This window comes from Lepidochelys kempii, chromosome 15 (genome assembly GCF_965140285.1).
Source record: "Lepidochelys kempii isolate rLepKem1 chromosome 15, rLepKem1.hap1, whole genome shotgun sequence".
Classification (NCBI taxonomy): Eukaryota; Metazoa; Chordata; order Testudines; family Cheloniidae; genus Lepidochelys; species Lepidochelys kempii.
In genome coordinates, this window is record NC_136394.1 from 29,387,510 (window position 1) to 29,410,957 (window position 23,448).

The following is a 23,448-nucleotide window of genomic DNA, read 5'->3' on the forward strand; positions in this document are numbered from 1 at the left end:
TAACGTGAAATTACCTAGTTGGCTAAATCTCATTGCTAGTGGGCAAGTGACCATTAAAAACACAATCACAGCTGGCACTGTTGGGAACCCTGTGTAATTGAGATAATTTGTTCATTTCAGTGTATACAAGCTATAGGTAAGCTCTAGGCTCTGCTAACAGTCTCAACAGAGATTCCCAGGATGAACAGAACTGGAGATTTTCCTTCCTACTTCAGGGTTGAGGCACATAAGCAGGGAAAGCGGGGTGGAAGCTTGCACTGCCGTGGTCCACCTTGTACCTGCTCTGTAGACGAAAGATCCCAATCTCCAGGGGCTGCCAGTCAGCACTGTTTGCCTCTCAGTTCTCCACAACAATTACACACTGTCATGAAGCAAAGCCAAAAGTAGGTCAAATGTCAATAAATATGTTCCCTGGAAACAAAGGAGGGTCTTGCGCTGGAAGAAGTGATGAGAGAGCCTCAGAAATGGCCTGAGAGTCCAGTAAGTTCAGAGAAACCTCCAAAAGCTTAACCCTCCAGTCCACTCCCAGACACTACTATCACAACCCAGTCCCATTCTGTAGCTATTGCTTACTCCTACCCCAGCAGATAGGTGTCTCCGTCCAGATGGGTTGTGGCTTCTACTGTAGCTGCACATTAAGAATGTACAACCTCAGGTTACAGAGTGCTTGAAGCCCATTGGTCATTTTGACCCAGATATGAAGGAAATTCCATCCGTGAATTACCGGACAGCAGAAGGAGAATAAATCATTTGAGGGTTACAGGGACATTGTCAGGTCAAATATGGCCTGAAATTTTATAAAAATAATCATTTGCAAAATCTAAAGCCAGTATGTTTCCATCAAATACAGTCTGAATGGGAAGGTTTAACAAATAAACATTCCTTTGCAGTGTATGCAGCACTGAGGACATGAGAGTGGAATCTACTAGAAAGTTACTACAGACGGACAGTCTATTCTAATGCACAAGCTATGTGCATTTCAAAAAGTAAACAAAGATCTTAAATAATGAAAAGTAAATCAAGTCTTTAAAGCCCATTCAGTTTTCATAAGCTATGGGTTATTTATAAAGGAGTTAAGAAAATGTGTAATTTTTCACCTTACAGTATCCCTTCAAGTGTAAAACAAATACACAATTAAGGGTCTAATTTTTAGAACCTACAGATCCAACTGAAATCAGTGGGAGTTTCAGATGTCTAGGATATCTAAAAATCAGGACACAAATATCCTGTGAAACTACTGACCCTTCATAACACCTGCAGTTATCAAGGTCCCATAATGGATTACACATCTAGGGCAGCAAAAGCATCATTACTGTAAAAACTATTAATTTATTCAACATAAAATATCAAGTGTGGACTCAAACTATCCAATGCTGCATTATTAACAGAGGAACAAAAAGAATATTGTACAACAAGCTCAATATACACAAAGGTTTTTAAACATTAAAATGTATCCAGCTTAGAAACTGTACATTCAAACCCAAGATAACATCCAGTGTTCTCTCAGCAAGCATTTAGGGATACTAAATCACTTGTCAGAGCATGCTGGGAGAATTACGTTCCCCACAACAGCTCTGCACATTAATTAATTGGACAGTTAACGTATCTGTGAACCCCACAATTCTGTTTGCTCCTAAGTTTAATTCAAAATGATCTCATTTTATTTTATTTTTTAAAATGAACTAGCTATATTAATTCCTTCCCCAGTGAAAAATACACAACAGTGTTTAAAACAAAATCTTTGGAAGCTTAATTATCTACATTAATAATGTTGCCATATTAACAAAATATGACGTGACTATTTATAGGCTATAGTGCATCAACTGAAATGTTCTTCAGCTTTTCTCAATGGACATGCTGGAACATCCTCCTCCATTATTAACAACATTCAGGGACACTCACTTGAGCTGCTTAAAGGCCAGATCCTGCTCCCACTCAAGTCAGCAGCAAAACTCCTATTGACTTCAGTGACACAGAATCAGCTCTTAAGGGCCCAATCCTGTCCCCTTTTACCTGGAGTCTGATTCAAAGGGCATGGGAGTCAGTGGAAACACTCCTATGGACTTTAATGGGCTTTCCATCAGGCCTCAGGTAGGGACCACTGCTCTTGACTGAAGGCCTATGAATTATAGTTACTTCAGCAGGGCTGATCCTGGTATTTTTATAGCAAGGTACATTTTTCAATGCAGCATTTATATAAAATGAAAATCAAAAATGCCTCTAAATGGCTTTTTGTAATATTGTAAATGTCATAGGTTAAACAGGTACCAGCTTCTCAACAGGATTAAAAGCCTTTACATAGCCTATAAATATCTATTAAAATGAAATATTTTATTGGAAGTGTGTGTATATAAACACACACATATATATATACACACACACACATACACTTCACATAAAACTCTCTGAATGCACATTTTGAAGGCCATTGCAATATCATATCTTCAAACTGTTGAATGCTGACTCAAAAATCAAAGCAGTGTGTGCATATGACCATTTGAAAGGCAGAAGTAGATTTTTAAGTAGAGGGGGAGCTCAATAGCAAGCTAAAAGGCTCATTAGCTAGCCTGTTAACACAGCAGTCCTGTGAGGTTGTAGGTCTCATGCATATGTTCTCTCCTCTAACACACTTACAATGAATCGAGTTTTCAAAAGAGTCTCCAATTCTGGGCATCCAACTAACTGCCAGTGCAACTCACTGCAAGCACAAATGATAGAAGTTGGGTGTCTAACCATGCTTACCATCAGGTAACGATCTAAATTCTATCATTTGTGCTTGCAACTGGTTACAGGTGCCAAATTACAGACCAGGCTTAGGCCCTATATAGTGTTTTCATTGCAAGGTTCAGGGACCACCTTACACAGCTGTGCTCATGAATCCAAAAGCTAATAGGAGTTGCACTCTGGCTATCTGAATGTTGCAATATGCAATTTAAACCCATTCAGGGCTTGTTTCTCCCCTCAGAAACATGCTGTATATTTTGTGTACATTACCATGAGAGCCCCAGGTAAACAAGCAGGTGTGCCACATGAATTTGAGGGCAGCACTGAGCCACTCTAGTTGCATAATACATGAGGGAGGGATATCCAGTTAGAATCTGAATGGTGAGGAGATAAGAAAGAACTACTCCCATTGTCTTCTGATTAAGAACGCTTTAGATCAGCGGTTCTCAAACTGTAGGTCGGAACCCCACAGTGGGTTGTAACATCATTTTAATGGGGTGGCCAGGGCTGACTTAGATTTGCTGGGGCCTGGGGCTGAATCCCGAGCCCTACCGCCCAGGGCCAAAGCCAAAGCACAAGGGCTTCAGCCCTTGGTGGCAGGGTTCAAGTTACAGGCCCCCTGCCTGGGGATGTAGCCCTTGGGCTTCAGCTTGGCACCCCGCCCGGAGTGCTGGGGCTCAGGCGGGCTCAGGCATCGGTCCCCCGTCCTGGGGTCTTGTTGTAATTTTTGTTGTCAGAAGGGGGTCATGGTGCAAGGTCGTTTGAGAACCCCTCCTTTAGATTGATTGGAACTTTTAGCATATTGGAGAGTCAACACTGAATACCGAACTAATAGACAGGCAGAGATACTCATACCAATGTAAAGTGTTAGTATTAGAAATGGACAACATTCTCCTATGACATCAAACACATATAAAGCTGGATATCTCTGAAGTGAATTACATTTTCATATTAACATTAATACGAAAATGTAACATTAACCTGTTCAGATCAGCCAGCTATTTCTGGAGTACTTCATTGTAACCACCATCATTTAATGCTAGGTGAATATTTAGACTTTGGGTCCCTTGTCAGTCTTACACCTCCTGCACCATAAGACACCTCCAGGCAGAATGCCAACAATTGACTTGGCCTTTCCTGGTAATTTGGAGATCTTCAAATTCCTTTAAGGAATTTCCCATGTGTAATTTCATATAATGGTATAAGTTAAACAGCCTAGGAGTACTTGTGGCACCTTAGAGACTAACAAATTTATTTGAGCATAAGCTTTCGTGAGCTACAGCTCACTTCATCGGATGCATTCAGTGGAAAATACAGTGGGGAGATTTATATACATAGAGAACATGAAACAATGGGTGTTACCATACGCACTGTAACAAGAGTGATCACTTAAGGTGAGCTATTACCAGCAGGAGAGCCGGGGTGGGGGGGACCTTTTGTAGTGATAATCAAGGTGGGCCATTTCCAGCAGTTGACAAGAACATCTGAGGAACAGTGGGAGGTGGGGGGGGGGGGGGGAATCATGGAGAAATAGTTTTACTTTGTGTAATGATCCATCCACTCCCAGTCTTTATTCAAGCCTAAGTTAATTGTATCCAGTTTGCAAATTAATTTCAATTCAGCAGTCTCTCGTTGGAGTCTATTTTTGAAGTTTTTTTGTTGAAGTATTGCCACTTTTAGGTCTGTAATCGAGTGACCAGAGAGACTGAAGTGTTCAACTAGTTTATAAATGTTATAATTCTTGACGTCTGATTTGTGTCCATTTATTCTTTTACGTAGAGACTGTCCAGTCTGACCAATGTACATGGCAGAGGGGCATTGCTGGCACATGATGGCATATATCACATGTAGATCGTGTTCTCTTATTTTGCACCCATCGGCATACTCAGTGAACTATTTCAGCCCCAGAGAAAAGGCCTTTGTAGGGAATGGCTTGATCCACCATGTAGTTAAATATGGTCTTGTGCAAAATCCATAGCATGCACAACCCTATATTTCTGTGAAATGACTGACCAGACATACTATGGAAAACACATGGCTTCCCACAGCCTAGCGACTAGAATTAAGTACCTCTCAGTTACATCTGATGGTGTATTCCATAGGCTGGATTTCTGGAAAAATACCAAGACCCATGGATGATAACTGTCTGATTTTGTTACACCTTTCTTTGCTTTACATCCATCAAGTTTTGAAATCTGAATCCCCATTCTCAGACAGATTCCTTACAAACCAAAAGGCTACACAGATAGTACATATGAATTGAGTTGTCCTCACCTGAACTATACCACTCCCTGTGGTGAGAGAAAGAACTGTATCAACTACACCAAAATTGCTAGGGGAGAGTCAATCTTCTGCTGATGACACTGGTATAGCTCTTCCCAGGACTTCTTCTCATTTAAGATATGACGCCAGTTACATTCCTTCATAACTTGCCATTACATTCCATGTACAACTGGCAGCTACCCTAGAGCTCTACCCAGCTGACAGAGAACCTGCTCCTGTTGGGAGACACATGAAGGCAGTTCCATCGAAAGTGCTACAAGCAGCTGTTCAGATTAAGACATTTGTGTCATAGGCATTGGCTACACCACTATGGGAATGTACTTACGCAAATTGAACAGAAACAATCTGGACCCATGCAGTAAACCACAGCATGCATCTCCACACACACAGAGACATCAGGACAGCTGAAGCAGTCTTCACCAATGCAACAGACAGAGGGCTCAATGCTTCTGGCAAAAGGTAAATTCTGTTCCAAACCGCTAGAATTTACATTTCTTATATAATGTCCCATCTCTACATCCAACAGCACTCTTCACAGACTCAAACTACTCTGCCTTGAGGAAAGCAAACACTCAAGATACGTTCCAAACAACCTTCTCAGTGCCTGGTAATTTCCAAGGAACAGAACTTATAGGCAAGGGAACTGGAAAGCATTGGTTGGTTTGCTGTTACAACATGTTGTTGTTGATGACTAAAAAGTGCAAGGCAGGCATCTAATTTAAAAACCCTATTCTGTAGTGTATGGAACCCACCGTGTGCTATGCCAGGTACACAGTAAATATTAATCTTTTGCGTTTAGGCATCAAAAGTAGTTTTTTTTTAAAATTACAGCTGATACTGAATTGCATTCAGTTAGCTATTTGCTTGACACAGGACATTTTAAGCTCAGTATCTGACCATGCAAGCACAACAGACTATTAAAAATCCCCTTCTCTCTGAACTTCAAATGACATCCTGATCAAATGTCTCTCATTACACAAGTTAATTTTTATGAGTGTGAGCAAAGAGTAGGAAAAACACAATTTGCTTAGGTCCAAATCAAAAGTTCCTGCTTTTTGACACATGACATTGGCAGTGACAGCACGGTCGGCTTTATACGCTTGGTTTTTAAAAAGACAATTCTTGCTTGTTTCACCCTTCCTTGCAAGGGGGCGGGGGGGCTCATGTCCTATCATTCCTGTGATCCAGAATTTGACCTGGTGACTCCCATGTTGTGGCATCCTCTCCCAACCATCTCTTGTCCCCATTCTCTGTGGCTGGACTCCTGCAGACCACGCCCTTTGGTTTCAATGGGCAAAAAACAGGAAGCCAAGGCTGCCAACAGGCAGCATCCACTGTAAACCACCAGAGTTAAATAGACTGAAGATTCCAGCATCACCTATGGGAAAGTCAGTGAAAGGGTAAGAAAGGACGAACTGAATCCATTGCTAAAGAAAACAAGACTGGGGTAGAAATTTCCTTTAGGGGAAAACATCACTTTTTAAAAGCCACTATTACATACTTTTCTTTCTTTTTAAGATAATACTTATCCCTTAAATACACACAGAATACCTTGGATTAAGATTCACATCACCCATCTGAGATAGGCTAATGTTATTCTGACTTCATAGATAGGGAAACCATGGCAGAGAAATTAACTGACTTGCCCAAGGCCAGTGTCAGAGCTAGGACTTCCTGGCTCCCAGTCCTGTAGTCAGACCACTAGGCTACCCTCTCTCTTAGGAGTCTCATGAAAGTGATTTGCAACCATGCAAATAAAATAAGGAACAGAAAATAGCTTCTCAGACTTCACGTACTGACCCACTTGTCAGTTGTGTCATTTTTACTGTCTCCCTCCCTTTTGAATGGGTCCTTCAGTCTTTTTCTTCTCCAGCAAGTCCTGATGGACTGGAATGAAAACCCCATATCTGAACAATACCTGCTTTGGGAAGGTTCAGCTCTGAACTACGTGGCTCAGATCCATTGCTAACAGAAATATATGTCAGTGTCTGGAACTCATCAATAGTCCCTACTTCAACCATTCTCTGTGCCTGCTTATTCCATTTGTTTTTGTTATTGCCCTTTGAATGAAAAAATCTTGCCTGAGCTCCCTGCTTATTCTGATTTTCTTATTCTTAAGATTGTATACACTAATCCTGATCCTCTGGCTAGTGTGAAAAATGCCTCTTTATTGACTTTAATATTATATCACTTTAAAGTCTCCTATATTCCAGTTCAGCTTAGAAAAGAGACAACTAAGGGGGAAATAATAGAGGTCTATAAAATTATGAAGAGGGCGGAGAAAGTGAATAGGGAAGTGTTGTTTATCCCTTCCCATAACATAAGAACGAGGGGTCTCCCAATGAAATCAATAGGTGGCAAGTTTAATACAACAAAAGGAAGTACTTCTTCACACAACGCACAGTCAAGTTGTGGAACTCCTTGCCAGGGGGATGTTGTGAAGGCCAAAAGTATAATTGGGTTCATAAAAGAATTAAATAAGTTAATGGAAAATAGGTACATCAATGGCTATTAGCCAAGAAAGTCAAGGATGCAACCCCATGCCCTTGGTGTCCCTAAACCTTCAACTGCCAGACGCTGAGACTGGATGACAGGGGATGGATCACTTGAAATTGCCCTGTTCTGTTCATTCTCTCTGAAGCATCTGGCAATGGTCACTGTCAGAAGACAGGATACTGGGCTAGATGGGCCACTGGTCTGACCCAGTCTGGCTGTTCCTATGTTCTTATGAGAAATGGATCATCTCTCTCAAGGTTCAAAGATCAGAAAAACGTGGAGACCTGTTACCATCTTGGTTGCCCTGCACACACCCTCTCCAGTGCAATAATCCCCTTTCAGTGGTGTGGTGACTACTACTACAGATGGAATCCACTTCAGGCTCAGTGACACTCTCAGAATCCGCATCCCTTGGGATAGCATGGGAAGAGGTAGGCCACCCAACTGTGGGTTTTTGAGTGCATTATGCCTGTGGAGACTCAAGAAGGTACAGTGCTCCTGGTATGCGGTGGGGAGAGCAGACATCTAGCTCAGATGAAGCACAGGTCTCCAGTCAATTCCCAATGTGTAGAGATAATGGGGCAATGGCCAGGCCCTACCCTTCTAGCCTATGTCCTCCTGAGATACTGATCACTATGAGCAGTGTTAATGGCACCCTATACTGTCATGTATGGGTCTCTACTGTGTGGGAGCAATGGTGGGAAAAGGGCACTACATTAGGGGCTAACCTCGTTTGGCTTCAGGTGCCCCCACTGCCTCAGTTTCCCTTCCTCCCCAGTTAGTCAGACCTCTCCCTGTGGGTATTTTCACAATAACCCTCCCCTTTAGCAGTCTGATTTATTTACATGAAGTTCAAAACACCACAAGTCTTCCATGCAGCCTTCTGTGAGGGCACAGCCCTTGGTGCAGGGTTCTTAGTCCTATCCCTGCTGAGGCTTGTTCCCACCCCAGCCTTTCCTAGCTGGCTCCTGCTCCCTGCAGGTTTGCACTCTGCAAGCCACCTGCATGGAACCACTCACAAAGCCCCTTTACCTGCTTTGAGACTCTCCCACAACTGACCTCAGACTGTCCTTATATCCCCCAGCAGGCCTGATTCCTACTCACATGCTCCCATCATGTGACCCCTGGATTGAAAGGTAAATCAGTCACAGGAGAGGCTGAGTCCAGCTCTCCCTTAAAGGGCTAGCTCACCCTCTGACAGGCACCAATGTACTTCCTCCACTCCAACATACTTGGGTGAGGACTGCCATCAACTGGCCCTTAATACAGAAAGACTGTTTTCTCCATCGCATTCCTGTGCTACTAAAATGTTTGGAAGAGAGGGATTTTTACCTGTGCAATAAATGGAGTTATTAAGGCTCCCACTCTGGCCATTCCACTGCATGTTCCTAGGCCCAGAGCACGAGTAGCTGTTGGATAAACCTGTAGACAAAGCATCAGCACATTAACCCTAGGATACAGCTCTCTTCCTACCTTACATCTCTTTATCAAAGAGTGATACTAAATGTAAGTTCTGTCAGGTCTATAACTCTCAGACAACATAATGGCTTAAGAAATTGTAGCCTGTATAAGGCCTAATATGAGAAGATCATAAAATTCAGCTGTCCCACCAGGGCCTCATTCCCATTAAACCTTTTTGTTACAAAAATGACCATACTCACCTCAGGAGTGTAAACATAAGCAGCCTGAAATCCTCCTGAAATGAAAGCCCTTGCGATGAAGAGCAGCACAGTAAGAACATTTCTGTGAGAATAAGGAGAGCAGGGGTTGGGTTGTTCAGTTCAGTCTTTATTTGAATTTAGAGACAAGTAGCAATTAAAAAAAGATGCTAAATTTTATTAGCTAGATCCATTTTATTTTTTATTGACCCTCCTCCATTTTTCTGGACCTTTAATGCAAGGATGGTTCAAAAAAATCTGTTATCACTACAGACACCTGGGCTTTTCTAAGAGTCTGCATTTCGACAGAGCACTATCAACAGCCAGTGACCAGTGAAGTAAATTACATGTACTAGTCCCAGCCTAAAGATATTTGGATGAGGAAAATATGCACTAAATGATTGACCTTACATTAGTCTGACACTGGGATAACTCAACTGGAGCACAATTGGAGTAAATGAGATCAGAATCAGGCTGTGGGCTTCCTGTGTAAAGGTGTGAAATTGGACACACTTGGTTATGTATTCATATTGTTAGGATTTATTATTATTATTTATACAGTGCCTGAAAGTGTTCTAGGAGCTCTCTCTACACAAAACAGTCCAGCAACAACTAAGATGCCATTTCTGTGCCCCCCACCCTCAGCCCCAGAGTAGAGAAAGAACTGTGCACAAGTGACAGGAAGGCCAAAATATTCCAGAAGGCCCAACACTCATAATCAGAGGCAGATTTTCCAAAGAGCTCAGCGCCCTGAGTCAATGGTGGGTGCTCAGCTCTTGTGAAAATCTGGCCATAAGTGTCACAATGGAAGACGCTGGGTGCTGTGAACTTTGGAAAATCTGGCCTCATTTGTGGGTTCTGAGCAGTCAAAAATTTAGCCCTGAGCTCTTTGGAAAAGTGGGCCCAAACTGGCTGCAATGCCAAAATACAGGTTCCTTCCAGCAGTGCAGTAATTTCTAAATTCTTAGGTCAAATGTACCAGTTTTCCAGACCAACACCTCAACTTCACTAGTCAGTGCCTATCGCTTGCCCTATAATTGCACATTCTAATCCATAACACGGCTTAGACTGCTCTGAACCCCAGTCTTACAATTAAAGGCCAAGCTCTGCTGCGAATTGGCACGAGTAACTGAATGGGAGGCAGGTACACAGCAGTGGATTCCAGCCCAGAGGTACATCATTCATTTGGCAAGGGGGAAACCTAGATAACTAACTGCAAAACTAGAGATACCAGCATCACTACATGTAACGGTAGTTGAGACCCACTGCACAAGACTTGATTTAGAACTTTTTTCAGAGAGCTATTTCCTACTTTGATGTCAACTATTACCCCCTTTGGCATATTCTGAACACCGGACTTTGGAGAAGACAGGCTTTCCCCCCATCTGCCTCTTTTATTTTTCTTCTAAACACTCTGTAGAGAAAAGCCTAACTTTCCTTTGAAATCTTTTCACAAATTAACTTGGTCAGTTCTTGACTCTTAAAACCATCACCTTCAACCTATTGTCCCATAGGGAAGAGTAAATGAATCAGGGTTTAGTTTTCACTTTGTGTTGCGTACCTTCCAACGCAGAGAAATAACAGAAGACTACAAAACGAGAAGACAAAAAAGGACAGCGCCATGGTTTTTTTACGGCCTATCCGATCAATAATCCATAGGGTCACCAGGACACCTGTATGGGAAGAGAAATTGATTGGCCCACATCTGTGGAATGAGTTCAGATTGAGCTGCAGCATCCAGCAATTACCACACAATGTTATTTGGCTTTGTAATTTATTTCCTTTTTGTGTGAACCTGTTGCAAGGAAAGGAGTCAGACTGGCGATCCAAGGGAAGGGGGTTCTCCATGGACAAAACGTGTATAACACAGGCAGTGGAACTGCACTCACACCAGAGCTGGATTTCTCTGAGCTGAGATTTTAATCCAGAGCAGTGATAATATGCTGAATCACTGCCTTGTGATATGCCATCTCAAGCCGATTAATACCTAGGGATATAGTTATAAGCCTAATGGAACAATATTCATATTGCTACCATATGTCACCTATCTTTCTTACTCTATCGTCACACTGCTCATTTAAATAATGGTGACTTTAAAAGTCATGGCTCTGATGGTGTGCAAGGCTGTGCACAGAAGGGGTTGAAGGAAGCAGGTCCAACACTGAGTAACCATACCCAGGATCCTTTAAAAATAATTCTGGAAAGCCAACATCTGGAAGAAAGTTTATATGATTCTGCTGCTTCAACAGAAATTAATTGGATGATAAAATCCTATTGAATTGTTACTCTGCCTCAGAATACATGGCACGCAGTTTGGATTTGGAGCCATAACCAGACTGGCCACTGTGGCTTCTCAAGACACTTTCCAGAGACTGCTTCTGCAGTAAGCCTCCATTCAGGGATACATCGGCACTTATACGGTCACTTACCTGGGAACTCCGACAAAGTGGTCCAGAGCAGATCAGTGTAGTCTTCCTCTGTCAGATACTCACAGGCCAGGCTGCATTTTGCCTTAACTGCTTTCCTTCTACTGGAAACTGTGGGAGGAGAAAGAAGAAGCACTTGTGATATTTTAAGTAATCTCTTCTCTGCTGACCCTCCCATACGCCTGCTGTGCTTTTGTGATTCTGTAAACTTGCTGCTGAAACCAGTGGAGTGGATGTGGCTGGAATTCAGCAGCACAGCAGGTGCACTTTACCGGACTATGCGGAACACTGAGCCAAAACCAAACCGTTCCTAAGCAGTCTTGCTTCTAGTAGGACGCAACCCTGACCTGCAGACTGATGATTTACACTATTTTTTAAATCAGAACAGGCTTCTGTTACCTCAGGCTAGTGATGTCAGTAATCCCAATTGTAAAATGGGGATGATAATATTTTACCTACACCACAGGAGGGTTGTGAGGGTTAACTCATTAGGATTCATAAAGAGATTCAAGAAGCTTGGATAGAAGGTGCTACAGAAAAGCAAAGTATTATGATTATTTATTCTATTGCTTGAAACAAGATCTTGGCAGGGGGTTAGACTACATCCTTGCGGTCCCTTCTAACCATATGGTTCTATGATTCTGAGATCCACAGACCAGGACTCCTGTTTGCCCCTTTAACCCAAACTCCTCTCCTCTTCCTGGTTCTTATTGCCAAACCCTCTCTCATGATCCTTCCTTTTAAAATACAAGGTCAATGTCAGTTGTCTACAGTGTTTTGTATTCCCTTTCCAAAGGTCTTTAACCTTCCTCACATTCACCCAAAGCATACAACACATCATACTTGTATAGCGCCTTCTAGCACAGGATGTGAGTGATTCTCTGTAGCACAAGCAGGTGTGCTCTACCAGTACAGACTCCTCTACTTTGCCAGGTAGGTCAAAATTACAAGTGGGGAAACTGAGGCTTAAATGGTGAAGTGACTTGTCCAATGCCTTACAGCAAGTTAGTGACAGAGCTAGGAAAAGAACCAGTAGTCTTGTTTCCTAGACCTGCATTTTAATCACCAGACCACACTGCCTCCCAATAACTACCCACATTTTTCTAGTATCCAAAGTTAGATTTCTCATTCTATTCCCAGGCTGCTAGGCAAACCCTGAATTGATACCTTCTCACAGCAATACCCGTCCCCTTTGTATAATTTCCCAACCACCAGGGTGTGTTCCCTAATTTAGTGTGTTCAGAACACAGTAACACTCTCCCCAGGGGAATCTAATTTTCAAGGAGTTTTAAAGATCTTCTTTATACAGTTAAAACACTGACAATAACACAACAAGCAACAGAAAAGATGCCGAATTTCTATGCAAATCTTTTCCCCCAGCAGTTCTTTACATTTCAAGCACCCAGAAGCCCTATGGCAACTGGCAATTTTCTCTATTTCAGACCTAATTAGGCCTGGGAGTGGCAAATCTGGAAAGTCACATTTATGGAATCACACTTTACTCAACAAGAATAGATACTTGTCTCCTTTGCAGGCTCCACTGCTATTTCACAACTTGGATATGGGGAATCCTTCCTGTGGCCACCACAGAACCCCTATGCATCAAGCAGCAAGCATGATACAGGAGCTGACTTATGTTCAAAATTAACAAACTCTTAACAAGGTTTCCTAAAGTGTGCGCTAGAAATTGTGACCCTTTCCAAGCCTTCAGCAAAAGCTGGTCCAATAAAAGGAATCCCACCTTTTTTTTCTCATCTACAGGGCATATTTAGAAAGAAGAGAAGAGCTAATACTCACTGCTGCAGACATCCCCTGCTTGAAAGAGCTCTGTCGTTAATAAAACTAACCCATAATAAGAAAAGGCATTGGAAAACCTGCGAGGAAGGAAATGAGAGAGGAAGTCTGAGATGGTCAGACATATAATATAATGAGCAATGTGAATCAAAATGGAACCTAACGGAAGTGAGGACTTCCATTAAATACTTTCTTAAAGTATGGTTCCTACTTCCACCCAGAAAATGAATAGGCCACTGGATCCTGAGTGAATGTTATTTGGTGGTTTAAGAAATTACAGTGTCATGTAGGTTTGAGGGGAGTGAGATTTTCTCCATTTTAGCGATATTGTAAATGCACTCATTGAAAAACATACATAAGCATGCTGGCATTGAACAGTTTATATCTCCTCTTACCATATAAACCAAAGCAACAATGTTGTCCATCTAAACTGGGGTGTGAAAAGGTCCCTCATTTTCCCCCGGTCTTCCTGTTTTGAAACAAGCAAAAATACAGCTGTTTGATTTGGTTTCTATTTAAAATTGAGTTCGGGTCATAAAGAGTCAGAGGAAACTTGATTGCATGGAATCACATGCTTCCACTCTTATGTCGGGCCATCTGATATATATTACACAGCTTACGGCCAGATATTCAGTCCCTGTTCAGGTCCCTTCATGCACACGAGCAGTATAAAGGAGACACAATCTGGTCGCAGCTGCCAAGTTAAGAATTCCCCTGCCAGAAGAAATTCTCAGCTGGTGTAAAGTCATCAGAGCTGGCTCATACCACCCTAGCACACGGGGAGGAAGAGAGAGTGTCCGCATGTAGAGAGGGACACAGCTCTATTATGCCAATTCACAGGTGGTGTATGATCTCTTAGGGATGACAGCTAGTAGCTGCTGTAAATTAGAACAGCCTCTAGATAGCTCTAATTTAGGTTGGGGCTGAGGCCAAGGCAGTTTGAGAGTCAAGGGGCTGTAAGCAACTCCTTGATGACTCTCCTCCCCCTCCCCATCTCCTGTGCAGGATGGATCTTGGAACAGGAGAGCATCTGATCCATAGTTTTGTGGTTTAGAAAAAACATTTTGCAATCCAACCCTAATAACCAAACCTCCAAAGCAAGCAAAGCATTTCTTCACTTCTCAGCAGGAGAATTTTGGCTGGCCCAAGAATTTCTGAAGGACAAAGAGGCAAGCCATCCTGTGCAGAACTTCCCCAAAGTTTGGGGGTGCTCTGGGATTTGGGGTTGTCTCATTATAGAGATGGGGGATATCTGCAAAATTCAGATTCAACTTGGGATCCAAAATTCCACATATAGTTCTGAGGTGTTTAGATCTGGGGTTCTGATTTGGGCCCTTCAGTATTCTCATGGTCTGAGTCTCAGTATAAAGAAGCCTAAAAGTGAGCGTAAATGTAATTTATGCCCATTTTAAAGGCCCCTTTACACTGCCACCATTTTTAGTATAAATCAGAATGAGGCCCTTGGTGTAATTCCCCATTAATTTAGCATATGTGATCACTTCTCATTAGTGTTTATTACTGGTAAAGATGTGAAAATTAATCTTAACACTGATTACTTGTGAAAGTAGCACAGTTTCTCTTATATCCAGTATTGTTAATATGTCTGTTTCCTGTACTCACCTGTCTGGAAATGATTAATTTTCCCAGAGGCATTGGAGCTCCATTTTCTGCTGCTATCCGCTTCAAAGTGGCAATAGCCTTCTCCTGGTTTCCAGATAACACATCATATCTTGCACTTTCTGGCAGCCACTATGAAAGCAAAGCACAGCAGATCAGATCAGACACAATATTGTCAACGACAGGACAATAAACTGACTGGGGCAGATGTGAGTAGTCCCATTAACTGCAATGAGATGTGAAGGCTTGCAGAACCAGCCCTTGATGAATTACAGATTTGTCTTTCTGCAACAGGCTTTAAGAAATTCCAGATATCACTTTCATCATATCATCAGGCATCCATCCCTAAATCTATTCCACAAGAGGTCTCCTCCATTAGTTGCTTTTTATTCTTGAAAGATTTGACTATATCTTTGGAATTTTTTGGTATTACATTCACAGCAGGAATGGCAAAACAGTCAATTAGTTAGCAGGAGTCTAAAGATATTCAAAATTGTCCATTTTAAAAGTTTTTTTTTAATACATAAGATTTTAAAACATCTGTGTAATTTTCTGGAGAGATTCCTGAAAAACCAATGACAATGGCTAAAAAATAACAGCAGCCAAACAGTCAAATTATTACTCAGACAGGAGTGTATATATAGCTTGTAAGGGAATGGGTTGCTATCACATATACTTTCATCAAACAGGGTAGACAAGTTCAAGTGTCACTAACATGTGAATCTGTTTAAGAATCTGACCTGTAATATATAAATAGCATATCATGCTGAGATTGCCATGCGCTCTGAGAGTTTTTAATTGACAACAGATTAGATGGAAGCTGTGACTTGCAGTAAAATTATTTAAGGGTCCCAAGATGAATCAGAAAATAACTGATTTTAATAAGAGTAAGAGGTTGATTCCACTGAATTTGACTGAAACTACATGAGTAAATTAGAGAGAGAATCCCAGTTCTGACTGATTTCACAGAACTCCAAACTACCAGCGTTCTATAGTAAGGCATCAGATTACAAGCATTACATCATCTGAACAACTCTCATTGAGAAGCCTACTATTACTAGCTGTTGAAACAGCATGATTTGAAGCAGTATCATTTACATCATAATTTCAGATTTATTAACAGGATACCATCAGGAAACTCATTGCTGTCACATTCCACTCAATCAGGCTCCATATTAACTATATTTTTATTGTGAAATGTTAGATTTGCTGCACAAACATCTCTCCAGTAAAGAATACCTACAAAACATAAGATGGCGAACAGCAAGAGTGGAACAGCAGAAAGAATGAGCAGCCAACGCCAGCCAAGAGTGGGCATCACAAACACTGCAAGGAGGACTTCAAATACAGTCCCAATGGCCCAAAAGACCTGCAAAAGCAAAAAGGAAATGGTCACAAAGGGGGATAAAAGAATTCTGAGATGCATGACTGATAACAGCACAGTAACTAAAAAGGAGAAGGACCATCTCTATTAATGCCCTCTTCAACCGGAAGTTCTACAATCAGAGAATCATAGGGTTAGAAGGGACTGCAAGGGTCATCCAGTCTAATCCCCTGCCAAGATACAGCATTTGTTGTTGTAAACTCTGTACCGTAGAGATTGGTGGTGAATCAGGGATGAGACATGTAAAATGTGCACAGATGTAAGCCAAGAGAAATCTTGCCATTTGTGAATGGGATTTTCTCTCATGTTCCACGAGCTCAGCTCTGAAAACTTATTACCAATGTTCTCTGGAAAGCCATGTTTAAATGTAGACGAATAAACTGGTATCAGAGGCAGCTTCTTATATAAAATAGCCTCATATTTCATATATGGGAGGGCTTTTCTATATTTGTATACCTTTTGTCTTCAGACTTTGTCCATAACTCTCCCTATGTTCCAAGCATTTCGTAAATCCATATTCCATTCTAAAACTCAGGTTACTGAAAACTTTGAGTAAGGAAAAAAAAAGGTTTCATATGATGGGACATTTTCTGCTACTCATGTTGGTGGTTTCAAACAGTTAAATTTCACCTTCAGCAAGATCAATGTGCTGTATTCATTTATTACAGCAGAACTGCAGACAGGTAAATAATGAGTCAACACTTAATTTGTGGTTGATGGGCCAAATTCTGCTCCAATTTACAGGGGCTGCCTCAATTATGTCACTTGACAGTAGATTTTGGCCACATATACTTCACATCGCCTACAGTTTCCTCAAAACAGCTGCAACTTCCTTATGGTGTGAATGATTAAGACATGATTCTAGATCCCCTTCAGTTGATACCCGGACATAATAAAGTAGCTTAGGATAATAATAATCTATCTCTAAGTATAATTCTTATAAACTGCTGTGAGATCTAGAGTCCTGTTCTCCTTACATAGGTAAAACTATCAAAACCAACAGGAGTTTTGCCTGCAAAGGAAAGGAAGGAATTGAGACCCTTATTAGTAAGGCCAGAGCTGGGACACTCTGTCATGAAAGCCACCAGGTCCATCTGATATTTTCTTCCCTTTGATTTTTAGTTCCCTCAGGGACTAATTTCCTTTTCCTGTTAACTAACTAGTCAATGCTTAGGATAAATTTCTGATTCCACTGGGTGACTACATGGATCCAGAATGCTCAGAACTAGCCAGACCAAGAAGAGGGTAAAAGAATACCAGCACCATGAAAGAGAGTTGCTCATCTACTGAACTCTATTTAGTGAAGGTCAGGCAACGAAAACTAATTCTAGGCAGCAATTATATTGGAAGATTAATTTTGTTAAAAGGCTATTTGAATTCAGGGAGGACAAGATTTCACAGGGACAGCCCTTTCAAAGCTGCTGAGTGCAGATCAAGTAACAGCTCTCTCAACAGTAACACCTGGCTGCCTTCAAACATCCATGAAGCAGTTATACTTTTTTCCATTTTAACACTTTATGGGCTAAATTCAGCTCTCTCTGACGCTGGCATAGAGAGCTGAATTCAGCCATCTATGTGTTGTAGCCGGTTTTGAATTTTCTAAGGTCAGTGGGATTGAATCGACACAACTGAAAGCAGAATTTGGGCCTCCAAGTCTAAGGAGCAAGTACAGCTTGCTACACCACTTACCTCTATTAATAAAATGCATTTTGCTCTAGCTTTCATTGGAAGGAATTCAGCATATAAGGTTACTCTGTAAAGATAAACATTGAGAAAAATGTCATGTTATCACACTGAGCTATATTCAGGCGTTTGATTTGTTTCCTATTAAAACTGCCAAACCACAGTGACAACATAAAAACCCTTCCCAGCCCACACAGCCAGCAGTACTACAGACACTGGATGAGAGTCTTCTCTCATTTACACCAGCACAATCTCATTTACTTTAATATGGATTGCAGCAATGTAATGGAGGACAGAATTTGATCCTCTCTGTGTCTTCGTAACCTCGGACTCAAACCTGCTAGATCTAGCAGACCTTGATGTGTATTTGCTGAGAGCTCTGGTCTGGCCAGGCATTCACACAGTGGGATTCAATGCATAACTCCTACAGTTGCTGGGCAAGGTAGTTCCCCAGGGCTTAATTAAATTGGTTAGGAGAATTTCACTGCTGGTCATTCATCTTTGCTAGGTTTCAGTCCTCCAGGAGATGAAAACCCTGAGGCTGTGATTGTTATTGCTCGTATAAAATAATTTGCATTCCTTTATTAAGCGGGAATTTCAAAAAATTGACTTGATTCTCTGCAATGCCTTTGTACCCCACTGTGCCAAAGGGCAATACATTTGAATTGCACAGTTGTTGTGTGAGTGTTTCCTGAGGATTAATGCAAGGGGCAGAAGCCAATCAAAGGTTTGTCCTGTCTGTTTTAAACAGTCTGTTAGGACTTGTATTTCTCTGCTCCTACCATATTTGTATTCCATTGACTTGCCAGGCCCTGTATCTGTTGCTGAAACACCTTTAGGGTCCAATACTGCCACCTTTGAAGTCAATGGCAAAACTCCTACTGATTTCAGAGGTGCAGGTCTGAGCTCTCAGTGACTTTGCAGAGCTCAGTTAATCAGTGGATAACACTGCAAATATCAAATATTAAATCAGTGATTAAAAAACAGAAGGAAATAGAGTCAAGTGTAATAAAATACAGAGCATTCCCCATATAATGTAATAGAGTACAGTGATTACAGTTGTGTGTGGGTTGTTCTTTTCAGGGGAATGCTCTGCATCTCCTACTTTTGTATCTATGGGATGCTGTGAATGCTAATAATTATGTCCTACTCAGTGTCACATAGTATCTCATAGTAAGATTCTTTGGGAGGCCACTGATTCCTATATACAGCTCATGCATATGCAGATAAATGTGCTCCTACATGTAATATGTTAATTTCTAATTGTACAAAGCATTATTTTAAACAGCATCTTTCATAAAAACTCTATCCCAAAATGCATTACAGAATGCAATAATACAACCATGTGACTCTACGGACTAAATCACTCTATAGAAATTCTGCCTCTCATATGCAATATTGTAGCTTGTCTAAGACTATTAAAAAAAACAAACCCCAGCTCTTTCTGCCGCCGTGAGTACATTTCTCCATTTGCCAATCAGACCATTCAGAATTAGAGTCCGGGCCAGGGGCTCACGAGATCTGAGTTCTATTCTGACCTCTGTAACTGGCTCACTTTGTGACCCTGGGAAAGTCATGTGCTTTACTTTCTTCTTCTGCAAAATGGCATTAATTGGGACTTATCTCTGCATAAGTGTTTGCCATGCAAAGCATTAACTCTGATGCTCTGCCTCTTTTGCTCTTCTGCCCCATTCTAGTAATGCATATTGGGAGCTGTGTGGCGGAATCTGGCTCACACTTAATAAACATGTGGCAGATTAATGACTTTCCTAGTTTACACACATACTGCTGTCATTAGCAGTCTTACTGGAGGGAGGCTAAAGAGCAATGGAAATATACTAATAGTATTACAGAAGCCTCTCAGAGCAGTGGTTCCTTTATTTGGATTTGTGGGAATGGCACTAGAAAAGCTGCAGCCATCGCAGGATATTGACTCATCTCGTAAACAAATCCATGAGCCATCAATCTAAGTCAGGCTCCTCTGGCACTGAAATAGCACCTCTCGCGGTGCAACACATCAATTATTAATGAGAATACAGTAAATGGGAAGGGGAGAGTAAACAGCTACACTCATTCCCTTCCATTTACAACTAAAAGGCTACAGCAGGGGTCTTCCCCCTGAAAATCTGGAAAGCCTCTTCCAAAGTGAGGGGAGCCTCAAAGTCATGGAGTTATGTCCTGATTCTCTGTTCTGACCAGAGATGGGCCTCATCCATGAAGCTATTCAAACTGTTCCAAGTTGGACGCTGTTTGGATTTGGAATTCCAGTTTGGATCCATTACACAGATGGGCCTGAGGCTCAAAGTTTAGGCTCAGATTTGGATAGGAATCCAAAGTTTCACAAAGTTCAAGGGGGCTCCAGGTTGGCCCTACTTCTAACTAGTAGTGTTCATGTCATGATCTGGTACTGTCACAATTCAGCATCATCACTTATTGGCTCAATTTTATCATACAAACATGGAAATGCAATGTCAAGCCATTGCTATTGGGTTTTTTTACTTCTCTTTGAGAGTTTCACACTATCTGTTCTCTCTTCCCTGCTGCTGCAAGAGTGGGATGCTAGTGCCTTTTGCCTTCACCCCACTTCCTAGACACTTGAAGGGACAGAGAAGGATCCAGTCTGTTCTGCTCTGTCTGCTTGTAGGAGGCAGAACTCCAATGATTATCACTCCACTTGCTCTGTGTAAAAGCACCAAAATAAGCGGCTGATCTAACTCACTGACTGCTTTAAAGTCTCATCTCTAAGATGCCACAAGTACTCCTTTTCTTTTTGCGGATACAGACTAACACAGCTGTTACTCTGAAACCTGCTCTAGATCTGCAAACTGAACATCAATGACTAATTGCCTTAGTTTAGTACAGGAAAATCCAATAGAACTTACAAGTATGTAACGCTTCTGACCATATTAAATTCAGACACCCAGTTTGTTCAGAAGGATGTGTTAGTCATCAGGGGTCTAATCTCCTCCTCACAGAAATACTGTGCATTTCAAAAGCCTTCCTAGAGTTTAATACATTCGTGTCAACACCTTTAGAGGAACTTAGTTTCAGAAGGCCTCTACACAGAGTGACATACACAATTCCACAGGAGCATTGATTTCAGTGTTAAGAAAAACGGGAAAGAGAATACTTTGAAACGTGAATATTTACTTACGACTGAGGTACCCCTCCAATCCCAAAGCCCACCAGTCCCCTGAGCACAAGGATCCAACTGTATACTGGTGCAAAACCACTGAGGATCCCATAGTACAGGGTCCAGAACACACTGATCTTTAGCCCCTGCATTTAACAAACAACAGAAAAAGGATGATGCTGTAACACAAATTAGAAAATTATAGACTAATGCCCAGATCTCCTAAATCAGGAAGCATAGAAAGTACTCTAGGAGAATAGTTTTGTGAAGCTGGGAGCCAAGGGTTTCATAAAGCTAGGCCCAAAATAGTTAAAGGAGACTTCAGAACTGTATGTGCAAATGTTGCGTGCCTGTGGCCCTCATTAGGCAAAAATCCCTGTAGTTTGCACAAGCAAATAAGTATACTGTGTGCAACATGGACAATTACCATGTGCTTTAATGCATTGCTGAACCTGAGCCCAGAATATCATAAAGACTCTCTTTAAAGAAAACATGCTTCATTTCATAACACAGTCAGACAGTTATTTACTTCATTCTTTATTTTTTGTCAGCTCTCATTTACTGTTACAACCCTGTTGCCCTCACTGGAAGCAGGAATTAGGTTGGCTTTGGCCTGCTTGATTCTTGTACAAGTATGTGGATTATGCAATTCAGCAATGTTATGCACTGAAGTGAAGTGCACTGTAACTGTGTTATAATGGCACCTATTTCAGTAAAAGTTGGAGGCTTACAGTTTTTCTGCCATACTGGTCTGAAATGTTTCCCCAGAGTGTAGAGCTGCACATCATTCCCACAAACACCACCTGTGGAAAATCAGAAATAGTCTTCCTCTTAACAGCACGTATAAATTTCCAGAGAAGAGCTCAGAAGAGAAAGCTGCACAACTTTACCATCAAACCGGAAAATTCAAACATTCATTGTCACTACTGTTATGTTAAGGTGCTGTGGGTCCAGTTTCCATTAAAGGAGATTTACATATACAAAGTAGGATTTTCAAAACCACTCAACAATGGACTAACTCCACGCCCACTGATGGCAATGGAAGTTTTACTATTGATTTCAATGGGACCAGTTAGACTGATGCTGAGTATTTCTGAAAACCCAACGCATATATTTTTGATAAACAAAGTGATAATGAATTATGAGATAACGACTAGTTAGTGTAAGTTGCCAATAAATGAAAGGTCATTAAGGCCCTGTCCACAGAGATAATCTGCGACCGACATTACAGTGTGCATGCTGGTATCCTACTCATCTGAGGCTCGATTCTGCAAGATGCTAAGCATTTTGGCTCAGATCCTGTAAAGCACTGAAGCATACGTGCATGTGCAGTCCTGTTGACTTCAGTGGGGCTACTCATGTTTAAAAGTAAACATGGCCTTAAGCTTTTTACAGAATCAGGCTAGAGTGCTCAACACCTTGCAGCTTTGAGCTCCTCCGGATGCCTGGTGACACTAGGTATGTCTCACTCAGCTCCTCTCTAACCTCTGACAGTTTCACCAGCAATTTGTGTGAGGTTTGGTCTCACAGGTTATATAACCGTCCTTGAATGGAGACATAATTAGATTTTACAACTTCAGAGAAGTCAATTAAAAAGATTATAAAGTTAAAGAAAAAAATGTACCTTCAGTAATAGTGATACTACAGGAAATATAGCATACTCCACAAATAAACATAAGGGTAAAATCCTGTCCCATTGAAGTTAATGACAAAAACTACCAGGTTTCACCCACGGGTGAGATCCTGCAGTCTTTACATGGCCAAAAATCCCACTGAAGTCAATGGGAGTTTTATCTAAGAAAGAACTGCAGCCTCAAGCAATATGTGGTGCAAGGAAGGGTCCATTTCTAAAAGTTATACATTTACCAGCTTTCATGTCACATTTGATGATACTCCATCCTTTTGACCTTTTACACACTGAGATCAAAACTGTGCTATGCTGAAACACTGGCTAAGGTCCTCCTTTAGCTGGGCTGGTTTGAGGTCAGTTAGGTGAAAGGCATGATGTTTACACTGGCTATTTGATTTAAATGTATTTAGCATATTTACAAATTTGTGCAATATCGGTATAGTTCAAAAATGCCATCAAAGGCCATGGGAGAGAAAAATGTTATGGGAATTTGAGAGTTAAGCTGTAGGCCACAAAGAAGCAATAATTGTAAGTAGAAGGTATTCACACTCATCCATGTCCTACACTCTGGTTTTCTCATCCCTAAAGCCCATCTGCATTTCCAGCACTGTTGCACCATT

At 41.4% G+C, this 23,448-nt stretch overlaps 1 protein-coding gene across 4 annotated transcripts in view; it reads right to left on the reverse strand.

Annotated features, from left to right (window-relative positions):
- Window positions 1-1,309: 1,309 nt before the first annotated feature.
- Window positions 1,310-23,448, reverse strand: part of SVOP (SV2 related protein) — a 41,584-nt gene continuing 19,445 nt past the window's right edge. For 3 of the 4 annotated variants that reach the window (XM_073313526.2, XM_073313527.2, XM_073313528.2), the window contains 12 exons: window positions 21,930-22,001; window positions 21,220-21,344; window positions 18,072-18,135; window positions 16,242-16,367; window positions 15,002-15,130; window positions 13,777-13,850; window positions 13,385-13,461; window positions 11,591-11,698; window positions 10,723-10,834; window positions 9,165-9,246; window positions 8,836-8,925; window positions 1,310-6,385 (listed from right to left, as the gene is read on the reverse strand). In XM_073313526.2, the coding sequence (XP_073169627.1) occupies window positions 6,179-6,385; window positions 8,836-8,925; window positions 9,165-9,246; window positions 10,723-10,834; window positions 11,591-11,698; window positions 13,385-13,461; window positions 13,777-13,850; window positions 15,002-15,130; window positions 16,242-16,367; window positions 18,072-18,135; window positions 21,220-21,344; window positions 21,930-22,001 (1,266 nt within the window). In that variant the 3' untranslated portion in view covers window positions 1,310-6,178. The remainder of the gene's footprint in view (window positions 6,386-8,835; window positions 8,926-9,164; window positions 9,247-10,722; window positions 10,835-11,590; window positions 11,699-13,384; window positions 13,462-13,776; window positions 13,851-15,001; window positions 15,131-16,241; window positions 16,368-18,071; window positions 18,136-21,219; window positions 21,345-21,929; window positions 22,002-23,448) is intronic. The other variant, XR_012155140.2, reaches the window with a different exon arrangement.